An 11,811-nucleotide genomic window follows, 5' to 3' on the forward strand; every position below is an offset into this window, starting at 1 on the left:
ATAAATTTGTAATTTGATGGTTTGAGTTTTAAAAGGAAAGAAATGGTTGGAATGTTAATAATCAATATGGTTTAGATTAAAGTAATCGATTTCACAAAAGTTGGAGTTGAGCTAGGGATATGACATGCATTCAACCCACCTAGGCTTGAGGGGAGACGAGAGTTTGGACCAAATGTCCAAATATGAACCGATCAATTTTTACCTTGGTCGAGACATACCCACACTTTTGATTAAATAGGCATGTTAAACGTGTAGGACAACATATTGAGTTTGAGAAAAAGCCTAATCTAACTCCAAAACCCTAATTTAAATGTCTTAGGTCATAAGTAAGTTAACTATATCATCCAAACTCTTGCGAGTTGCGACAACTTAAAGAGTTTAATTAGTTACAATCATTATTGTAATTTTTTTAAATTTGAGGCATCATATGTTGTTACTCGATGAGGCTGTTTAGGGCGTTGAGTTGATGTAGGGTGTTGTTAAGAAGCAAAGTAATATGTCTTATGGATACTTGTGACAAATAAGTTTATAAGGATGATCCAACCAATCTTAGACAACTTCTCAACATCAAATTGCCTTAGGTGAATGTTAGTATATATTGATTGTTAGAGGTAGTTGTCACTATTTGTCATTGAAGTTGATTATCAAAGGTGATTCTCGTTGAAGTTTATCATAGAGGTGGGTTGTTGGAGCCCAAAGTTAAAGGTGGTTTTCGAAGTTGATAATCAAAGGCGATTTTCGCTAAAGTTTGTAGTCATAGCTTGGAATTCATCGCATGGACGTAGTCATCAAAGTTGGCTTTCGTTGGATTTGTTATCAGAGATGATTACAGGCTCGAAATTAGTGGTTGGAGGTGGTCGTGCAAAGGTAATCTAGTTGTCATAGTTTTTCATCGAAGGTGGTTGTAGGACCCTGAAATCGATTGTCAAAGTTGGAGGTGTGAAAGTGGCTGTTGTCGGAGTCGGATCCTAGAGTTTGGTAATGGGTAATTGTCATAATGGTAATCGATCGTCGAATCCATTGAAAACATTGGAAAGAACTCCACCAACATGTAAAGTTGGTAGGCCAAACGAAACTCAAACCCATCTTATATTGATGTGCAAAACATCTCTAGGATAAAACAAACCAAACTAATAAATCATAAAGACAAAAATGAAAAATGAGAGTACCAAAAAAAAAAAAAAAAGAAGCAATAACTTCAAATAAGTTTTAAAACACTAGATTTAAAAAAAAAAATCAAAGAACAAAAATAGAAGATATTTTAATCTCTACAAAAAAAAAAAAAAAGAAAAAAAAGAAAATTATAGATATTAATAATTGTAATGAGGCTTAGTATTTTCAAAATCCTCATTTAGAGGAAAAAAAAAGGGAGAAAATAAACTAACTTCCGTCTTTGTTTCACAAACAAGACACGCGTCATATTCTCATTAGCTAAAACCGCAAAAAAAGCAATCAGTCAAAAAGTCTTAAAAACGGTTAACACTCTAAACGCCTCTCAAGAATTCTTCACGTGTCAGTCACATGGAAAAGAAACCGGCCGAACCGGGTCGAAGTAAACCGCGTTATCTGGCGAAGTACAAAGTATAATAGTACTATAACCGCGGAGTTGAAAAAGACGCCGGCTTTTTGAACGATTAAATCGGCGATCTAAAGAAGAAGGCTCTTGGTTCCTTCTTCCTCTGTGTTCGCTCCTTTCTTAAATGTTCATCACAAATAAATCCCAATCCAATCGCCCGACATTTCTCTCACTCCACAATCGGAGACAGAAGATTATTCCTTTTTTCCGATTTCTGTTTCTTCCAATCTCAATCGCATGACGGATTATCGTTTGTCGACGATGAATCTCTGGACTGACGAGAACGCGTCGGTGATGGACGCTTTCATGAATTCCGATCTCTCTTCCTACTGGGCTCCATCAGCCGCCTCCTCTCACTCTCTTCACCATCCACCACCACCTCAGTCCTCCGCCTCAACGTCCACTCCCCCGCCGGACCCACCTAAGTCCCTCCCCGTTTTCAATCAGGAGACTCTGCAGCAGCGGCTCCAGGCGCTGATTGACGGTGCTAGGGAGAGTTGGACTTATGCGATTTTCTGGCAGTCATCTTATGATTATTCCGGTGGGTCTGTTTTGGGGTGGGGTGATGGGTATTACAAAGGAGAGGAAGATAAAGGAAAGGGGAAAGCGAAAATGGTGTCGTCAGCGGCAGAGCAGGCTCACCGGAAGAAGGTTTTACGGGAGCTTAACTCTTTGATTTCTGGCTCTGCCGCTGGACCGGACGATGCGGTGGATGAGGAGGTTACGGATACAGAGTGGTTCTTTTTGGTTTCGATGACTCAGTCGTTTGTTAATGGTGTTGGGTTACCGAGTCAGGCGTTTTACCACTCGACGCCGATTTGGGTCTCTGGTGCCGATCGGCTGTCGGCGTCTGCCTGTGAACGAGCTAGACAGGGGAGGGTTTTTGGGTTACAGACGATGGTCTGTATTCCATCGCCTAACGGTGTTGTGGAAATGGGTTCGACGGAATTGATTCATCGAACATCGGATTTGATGAATAAGGTCAAAATTCTGTTCAATTTCAACAATCTCGAGACGAGTTCTTGGATTTCGGGAACTACCGCCGCCGCATCCGCTGCAGACGAAGGGGAAAACGACCCGTCGTCGATGTGGATCAGTGAGCCATCTAGTACAATCGAGATGAAGGATTCAATTACCACCACCGTCCCTTCCAGCAACGTTCCGGCAAAGCCAATCCGATCCGAAAATCCCAGTTCAAGTAGCTTAACGGAAAATATGAGCACGATTCAACAATCCCATCATAAACAGAGCCAAAGCTTCTTAAATTTCTCCGATTACGGCTTCGAGTCAAATCCCTCAAAGAACACCACCGCCACCGCCACCGTAACCACCAGCACCACTCCATCATTCAAGCCGGAATCCGGCGGGATGCTGAATTTTGGAAACGGAAGCCTCTTCTCCGGCCATTCACAGTACGTAACAAACGAACAGAACGAAGAAAAGAGATCCCCTGCTTCTCGAAGTAGCAACGACGAAGGGATCCTCTCTTTCACCTCCGGCGTGATCTTACCCTCTTCCGGTAAGGTAAAATCAGGCGATTCGGACCACTCAGATCTCGAAGCATCAGTGATCAGAGAAGTAGATAGCTGTACAAAATCATTAGAACCCGAAAAACGTCCAAGAAAAAGAGGTAGAAAACCAGCAAACGGAAGAGAAGAGCCATTGAATCACGTAGAAGCAGAGAGACAACGGCGAGAGAAATTAAACCAGAAATTCTACGCTCTACGAGCTGTAGTTCCAAACGTATCTAAAATGGACAAAGCCTCACTACTCGGTGACGCCGTTTCGTACATAAACGAGCTGAAATCGAAGCTCCAAATGGCAGAATCGGAGAAAACAGATATGGGAAAACATCTAGAATTGCTGAAGAAGGAGATGGGAGGGAAAGATGTAGGATGTTACACAAACCCAAATGATGAAGATCTGAAAATAGGGAAAAGAAAGGTAATGGATATGGAGATTGAAGTTAAAATCATGGGTTGGGATGCGATGATCAGAATTCAAAGCAACAAGAAGAATCATCCGGCGGCGAGGTTGATGACGGCGTTTAAGGATTTGGATTTAGAAATGCTTCACGCCAGTGTTTCTGTAGTGAATGATTTGATGATTCAACAAGCAACAGTGAAGATGGGGAGCAGATTTTACACACAAGAGCAGCTTAAAATGGCTCTTGTGGCCCGAGTCGGTGGTGGTGGTGGAGGCGGAAGCGGCGGTGGAATGATGTAAATGGGGTTAGGGGACATTTTTGAAGCTCCCAAGTAGTAGAGATTAGTTGAGGGAATATAAATCTGATTTAGTATTGTGTAATATTAATGTTGGTAAATTATTTTTGATAATTTTGTTGTTCATCTTTTGTTGTTAGAGTAATTTGGGAGTTCTTCTTCTATATATATGTAGTTTTTGTTGATTAAATATCAAATCTAATAGAAGTGAAGATCAAAGACCTTCAAACTTTGTGTTTGATGATTTCAGTTCTCTTTCCTTTGTTTTTAGGGTTTTGTTTGAAGTAAAAATCTAGGTTTGATTGGAAATTTAGGACTAACCTTAACCTCCCAGCTCAGTACAAACCTTAGTTAAACCTAAATGTCAATGGACCTAAGATTTGGTATTGGGTCCACATTTCGTGTGGTTGAGATAGAAAACCCCAACTTTCATATAAGAACAACCCATATAAAATTCGTCATTTGATTAGGTTATTCGATAAGTGGATTTCAAAAGGGATCGGGAGAATAACTAGTCTCTTAAGTCAACATTTTTCATATATACATAAGTTGGTCGATCTAGATTTCTAAATTTTAAGTTGGGTTTAGTTGTTTTTGTACAATAGGGAACGTGCGTGTGCGTGTGCGCGTGCGTGTGTGTGTGGTTGTGTGTGTGTGTGTGGTTCGCTAGTTGTGTGTGTGTGTGTGGTTCGCTAATACACGACCAAATAATGTTTGGATAAGAATTATTTCTAGAATCATCCTATTTTCAAGACTCACTAAAATCCTTCTAATGGTTCCACAATTGGTTCCTATGTACAAAAATGTGTCGAATTACTTCAACACAATATTCATACAACAGTACCCACAACCAAGAAAGTATACGTTCTATTAAGGACAATCCCTTATGTACATTGCTCCTCATATTACTTTGAATGGGTAAATAAATCGTTTGTCCTTGTGGATCTAATATTAAGTCTCTCATATCTACTAATTGGTATGTTTGAGATGCATTTCTTCCAGCTCCTCGAAAAGACATTATATGGATTGAATTAGAAGAGTCGGTCATCCTAAAATCAGGATTCATTTCTTATAGCAAATATTCACTTGTACCATATCATATCTCAATGGACTGACGTATTTATTTACTAGGTCATAATGATGGTGTTTTTCCAAAATCAAACTTTGCTGTTCAATATCTTAGACTAGCCATCCTTTAGAGGAGATTGTTAAAAAATCATCAATTACTAATAAAAAAAAAGCTATTGCAGTGGCCCACTGGAAGTCTTTAGTTGATACTACAATCTTTATGCTAGTTAAGCTACGCTCAATTTGTCCGTTTGTATACAATGAACTCTAGCAAATTAGCTTACATCATTTATACATACTTTAAATGATTGGTTACTGTCTATCGGGGAGAGTTTAACCTAGCTCTTATACATAGAAATTTTAAGCAGGTTTAACGAAAGTTGAAGTTTAGAAAATTTAATTTTGAAAATAATCATATAAACATGCATGTCACACATGTTTATTGATATGCTAAGTCAATGAGCTATAGAGAGTTAGGTTCATAGCCACATAAATAAAACCTATAACTCTTAGTTTTATGTTTTCGAAATTTATGGCCGTTTCTTACTATTTAAACTTTTCTAAAAGAAAAAATTTGAACTCATTAAATTCTAACAACAAAAACATGTTTTTGAAAACGAAATAAAAATAGATAATAAAACACAAAAAACTTATAGATGAAAATAGTGTTTATAAGGTTACTTAAAAAAAAACCAAACAATCATCAAATACGAAGTTTTTGAAATTTGATTTAGATTTATTCGATGTGTGGTTAATAATTGGGATGTAGAAAGATAAGCTATGGATGATAGTGAAGAATTGAAGGTGACCTTACACTTCATATATGGACATAAAAAAGGACCATTTTCATAGAATCTTCAAGAAGATATTGATGGAGATAATTTTCTCTCTTTTTGTGACCCCTTCTTCATATAAAGTAATTCCATTGTTGAAGTTAAATGGTAAAAAAGAAAAAAAAAAAAAGAACTTTTTATTATTGTATAAAACAATGATTTAGATTTTGAATTTTATTTGTGACAATTTGGTCATTTTGAATATCTAAACTACGTTGGTTATTTTATCGTCACATATTATTTGCAGTTTTATCTTTGTTATATTTTATCAATTCAGTAAACATGTGAGAACATATATTCAAATCTCTAATTTTCTAATAAAGAATACAACACGATATTTTGATTGAAGTATACTAAGATAGACATTTAAACATTCAACTCATATCTTATAATTTACAAATCTTATTAGATCATCTAAAGTTGATAGATAACACTATACCCATAAAGTTTTACTAATAGACTTTATAACTAAGTCTACCTTGTTACAAAAGTTCTTTAATTGATTATGTCTATATATATATATATACCAATATTCAATTCTTGTTTTTGTTACTCATTGAAACGTTCGGTTTTTTAAAATATTGATAAAAAGTAATAAAAATGTAAGAAATTTAGAAGTTGAATCGATTGTTTGTAGTGTTGTTTTTTGAAATTAATCATACAAACACCCGTTTAAATTTTACATTTGTTAAAAAAGATCCATTTAATTTTAAATATGAATAGTGAAAATTTTATGAAAATGATTATCAAACAAAAGGGAAAAAAATGTAATTTAATGGATTTATTTAACAAAAAGAAAACAGAAATAGAAATAATAATCCTCATCCAATAAAAAGAAAGAAACCCTAAAATTAGAGAGTGGTTAAGCAAGAAATCCGTAGAACCAAAAAACGCAAAATCCCCAAATTTAAAACCCTAAAAATTTCATTTCTTGAAATCAATCCCCAAAAAATCCTAATCCTAATCCTTCTCTCTCTCTCTCTCGCTTTCTCTCTCTCGCTCTCCCTCTCTCCCTCTCTCTCTCTCTCCCCCGTGTCTTCAACCATCAATCATGAGTCTGAATTGCCTCTCATGTCAACTCTTACAGAGAACCGATTCCGAGAGACACCGTGACCGGCAGATCCAAACTTACTATACCTCCGATGAGTTCGATCCCTCGCAGAGAAGCTGGTCGGGGAACCTCTCTCTCCGTCAAAACAGAGGAGGAGTGTTTCGGGGCATGGCGGACAACAAGGTGGCTCCGGTGTGTCACCGGCGTGCCGTATCGTTCGGTGGGAAGGAGCCGAGATTGGTTAGAAGCTCGGGGATGAGGAGGGATTGGAGCTTTGAGGATCTCAGAACTATTCGTGAGGAAAAGGAACCTTCCCCCAATTCCTAACATTTAACCTCTTCTTTTTTTATTTTTATTTTTTATTTTTAATCTTTATTCCAAATTTGTTTGAATATATATATATATTATTATTATATATATATTATATATATATAAATAATATATATATATATATATATATCTATAAATATTATAAACTAGTGGGAATGGGGATTCCTTTCAATCTTTGAAAATATTTGAATTTTTATCTTCTTTGTTCTATTATCATTATTATTAAGAATTCTTTTTACATCAATTAATTCTCAAAGGGTAGACTTTTTCTATTGTTTTTGGAAGCAAGAGTTTTAACTTTATTATTAATTGATATAATTATTAGGGTTCAAATTGGTTTGGTTAGATTTTAATTAATAACCCCTTATGTTTAGAATATAAATTGATATATATTTTTTTCTTTCATATTATTATATTTAAATTTGAAGTTTTATTGTTTAATGATCCATTTTGTGTATATAGAAAAATCCAGCCAACCGATCAAATCGAAGTCAATCGGTCGAATTGGTCGAAAAACGAGAGGGATCAGTTGTCGGTTTCAAAAAAAAATTCTATATTAAGGGTTAAACTATTATGACAAAAACCAACCGTTGCTTGCTCATTGATGTCCAAGGTCAGTTTAACTATGGTGGGTTAGAGGATGGTTTTGTAATAAAGAAATGAACTTTTATCGTAACAATTTCTTAAAAAGATTGAAAACTTTATTACAAGCTACTGGAAAACTAACCTAACTATAAAAGACCAATCTAATACTCTTTCATAAACTTTTACTACAATTTAAATGGTAAAATTTTGAAATTCAAAGGGTCAAAAGTAAAATATTTTTGCAATGAAATCTAGGAATTTACTTTTGAAATGAACTATTAATTTATATATATATATATATTAATTTTAAAAGTCATAATTTCTTTTTTAAAGTAAAAAGTGAATAGGGAAAGAAAAAGAAGGGAGAAAGGCAAAAGATATATATAAAAGGACAAAGGCATAAAATACATGGAGTTAACCATTTTGAAATATTTGATTTAGAAATTTGTTGCATAATTAAATATATGGCTAAAATAATAAACTTCTATATCATTGAAAAAGTTGAACCAACCTAAATGTAGCCAAACATGAAATCAACCTCTTTGCTTAATGCTACCCCATCCTTTTGCTTTTATAGTTTTAGATTTGTTTGTACCAATTTTATCATTTAGTTTGATTTCGATCGGTTACGGCGATAACTCATTTTAAGTCTTTGATTGAGTACACATACCTCTTGTTCACCATTTAGTCGATCAATCTATGATGGTTAGAGCAAAACAAAGAACATGGTTGATTAAGGTCTTCTTTGGAGCCATGTGATTCTATTAGGAATATGTACGATAGAATATCTAGTGATACAAATGTGTCGATGGAATAATTAGTACTGAATACTTTAGAGAGATTGGTATCGAAGTCTCTTGGAATGACAACTTTTGCAAGTATGTTTACATTTTGTTCGACTTGTCTTGTTCTTTTGACATGGACCGTGTTGTTGTTTGCAATTATTATACCAAATGATTCATTGTACTATTTAAAAGATTTTATTATTATTGTATGGTTGACGAGTATGGCAACGTAAGTGTAGTCTCATATGTGTAACATTCTTAAATAGTGCATCGAGTTGTTTGTGGCACGATGATGTCAAGATCCCTTAACACATTCAACTCGATCCCTGATTTTGAATATACTGAGATCACAATTTCTGTTTGAGCAATCTAACACCAACTTCATTTAAGTATGTCTTAAGATTCATCTAAACTATGCTAATGAATAGGAGAATCTAATTATAACATCAAATGCCACCATGTAAATATATATTTTCAAATTATAAAGGAGATGACCAACTAAAGTAATTTTATGCAAAAGAAAGATTTAACAAGAAACTAAAATTATGGACTAATTTAAAAAACTACTTAAAGATACATGAAACGTAGGAATAAATTATATATATAACAATCAGGTCTAAAGTATTAGTAGATATAACACAATGTAATAAAATTGTAAAATTGTAAAAAGTAACATGATCGTCCTATAAAACTAACATGGATTTCTAAATAAGTCGTTCGGACAATTTTTCTCGATTCATCTTATACAAGATCGACCACTGAAATTTGGTTGGTTTTTTCTACCTTATCGATTATTTTGACTTTCTCGATACATTTTAATTATAAAAGTGTATCCATGGAGTTGTCATAATTTGAGTGGGCTTTTGGTTCTCAAAAGGCCCAAAATACTTAAAGTTGGGCTGTATCTCTCTCTTTCAATCTCCCGTTGATTTGTAGAAGAAATTTCTCACCAACGCATTCACAAGCAGAAAGAATCTATTCCCATTTCTTAAAATTTTCTTCAATTTTCCCGTTGACTTACAAAAATCAAATTTTGGTTTCGGTTTTGATTTGGGGTTTTCCATTTTTCTTCTCTTTCGCCTTCTTTCGATCTGATTATTAGTTTTTTTTCTCTTCACATCTTTGATCCTCTCCTTCCCTTAGGGTTTGTATTGGACTTTTCTTTGTCGTCTCAGATCCTCAATTTCACCGCGTAATTTCTTTCCACTTCCCTTAGTTCCCACCATTTTAGTCTCCATTTTTCTTTCCCCCTTTTTTCTTCGCGTTTACTACTTCTTTCTTCTCCTTCTCACAGTGTTTACGACGTCAGAAATATTTGTTTTCTTGGAGTAAAGCCTATTTATTTCGTGTTTTTTTGTTCAGACCATATCTGGGTTTTCTTTGCTTTCTCAGAATGGCTATACCGTTGATGGCTTCAGGGATTTTTAAATTGCGGAGGATCAAGTGAAGGGTATGCTCTTGTTTCTAATCTTTTTTATTCTTCAGCTTTGTTGGTTGAATTTCTCTTGCTGTTGATTGGATTTGTTGTTACTGTTTTGGGTTTCGCCTGAATTCTGGTTTCTGTGGATTTGTTCTGTTGAAGGATTGTGAATGTTCTGAATTGGTGGGAGTTTAGGAGAAGTGGGATTTGATTTGGTTTGATTAGATTGCTGTTTTTTCTAGACTACTTTAGTTATTTATTGTGGAGATGGATAGGAACAGGCAAAATGAGAATTTGGGTGTAAACAAATTGGGGAAAAACATTAGGAAGAGTCCAATACACCAACCAAATTTTGGCAATAATGCTGCTAGGCCTCAACCCCAGCCACAAATTTACAACATAAGTAAGAATGATTTTAGGAATATTGTTCAGCAGCTTACAGGTTCACCATCTCAAGATAATCAACCTCCTCCTAGACCTCCACAAAATCCACCAAAATCCCAAAGTATGCGGTTGCAAAGAATAAGACCTCCTCCGTTAACACCGATTAATCGACCGAATATACCTGCTCCTATCCCTGCCCCTGTTCCCGTTCCTCCGCCGCAGGCTGTAGTCAATAACAATGTGCCTAGGCCTCCACAATTTGCTCAGCCACCTCCAAGACAGTTGCCACCAATGGCACTGGGAGGAGACTCACATTGGCCGAACCCTGCTGCTGAGTCTCCTATTTCGGCATATATGCGTTACCTTCAAAATTCAATGATGAATCCATCTCCAGTAGGAAACCAAGCTCAATTTGTACCACAACCTCAGATTCCTGGTCAAATACATCCTCCTCATGCACCTCCATCGGGTTTATTGCCTAATCCTAATCCTAATCCTAATCCACCCGTTCCTGCTCTTCCATCCCCAAGGCTAAATGGTCCTCCACCCCCTATCCCAAACTTTCCTTCACCACATTGGAATGGTCCCGCACTTTTACCTTCCCCAACTTCCCAGTTTCTATTGCCTTCTCCTACTGGTTACTACAATATGTTGTCTCCTAAGTCACCTTATCCATTACTCTCACCGGGGATCCAGTTTACTCCGCCGCTGACTCCTAATTTTGCATTTCCATCCATGCCTCAATCAGGGATCTTAGGTCCAGGGCCTCATCCACCACCTTCACCAGGGGTTCTGTTCCCTTTATCTCCCTCAGGGATTTTTCCCATCTTGAGTCCAAGATGGAGAGATCAATAACCCTTCCTCGAAGCGTTTTCGCGCTGAAGCTCTCGATGCCTGCTGACATTTTCATCTACTTGTGAAGATGGTTACCAAACTCATGTTGAAAGCTAGCGGGCTGCCCTTTTCCTGTTTTATATCTTTCAATTAGTTTGATTTTTTCTTTTAACACTTTAAATTGTAAAATCTTTTTGCTTCTCATTTTGGCTCTGGAAAAATTCTAATCCTGTAACCTGTAGTCTTGTATAATGCTTTTCCCTCCTTTGTAGGACAAGTTCCTATTAGGCAATATAGTGAAAGATCAAGTTACCAAAAATTGTATTACTATATGTAACAGGAAGAACAGAGCTGTAACCTTAGACATAGGGATCATAGATGTCAAGTTGATAACTTTGTCGGTCGGTCGGTTTAGTTGAATAATAGTCCAATTCTGTAAGATGATGGAATGAATATTGTTTGATATCTAAGTTCTTTTAGCTGGTTTATCAAAGGAAATGTTGAAGTTGTGCATTTTTCTTATGTCTTTTAATTGTTCTTCTCTATTATTTCATGAAAGTGGCTGCTGTGTTACATATATATCTTCTAATTGAAAAAGAATGCTTGAAATTGTTATTGTATGGGAAGAATCTGACTTCATATAGATGTATGCATGATGGTGAGATTTTTTTCTTTGAGCATAGCATATGATAATGAGATTGGTTCTTACTACTACTACTAATA

General features: G+C 35.8%; 3 protein-coding genes across 3 annotated transcripts; all 3 read left to right on the forward strand.

Annotated features, from left to right (window-relative positions):
- The first annotated feature begins 1,340 nt into the window (after positions 1 to 1,340).
- On the forward strand, positions 1,341 to 4,027 carry LOC103490781 (transcription factor MYC2-like). The gene has a single exon (XM_008450461.3). The coding sequence runs from the start codon at positions 1,814 to 1,816 to the stop codon at positions 3,800 to 3,802; it is 1,989 nt and encodes a 662-aa protein (XP_008448683.2). The 5' UTR covers positions 1,341 to 1,813; the 3' UTR covers positions 3,803 to 4,027.
- A 2,437-nt stretch (positions 4,028 to 6,464) lies between these two features.
- On the forward strand, positions 6,465 to 7,324 carry LOC103490783 (uncharacterized). The gene has a single exon (XM_008450462.3). It carries the CDS (start codon positions 6,751 to 6,753, stop codon positions 7,075 to 7,077), a length of 327 nt encoding a protein of 108 aa, XP_008448684.1. The 5' UTR covers positions 6,465 to 6,750; the 3' UTR covers positions 7,078 to 7,324.
- Positions 7,325 to 9,414: 2,090 nt separating this feature from the next.
- LOC103490784 (protein HAIKU1-like) lies at positions 9,415 to 11,610 on the forward strand. The gene is made up of 2 exons (XM_008450463.2): positions 9,415 to 9,900; positions 10,033 to 11,610. Exon 2 carries the CDS (start codon positions 10,138 to 10,140, stop codon positions 11,107 to 11,109), a length of 972 nt encoding a protein of 323 aa, XP_008448685.1. The 5' UTR covers positions 9,415 to 9,900; positions 10,033 to 10,137; the 3' UTR covers positions 11,110 to 11,610.
- The last annotated feature ends 201 nt before the right edge of the window (positions 11,611 to 11,811 follow it).

This window comes from Cucumis melo, chromosome 6 (genome assembly GCF_025177605.1).
Source record: "Cucumis melo cultivar AY chromosome 6, USDA_Cmelo_AY_1.0, whole genome shotgun sequence".
NCBI classification, from domain to species: Eukaryota; Viridiplantae; Streptophyta; class Magnoliopsida; order Cucurbitales; family Cucurbitaceae; genus Cucumis; species Cucumis melo.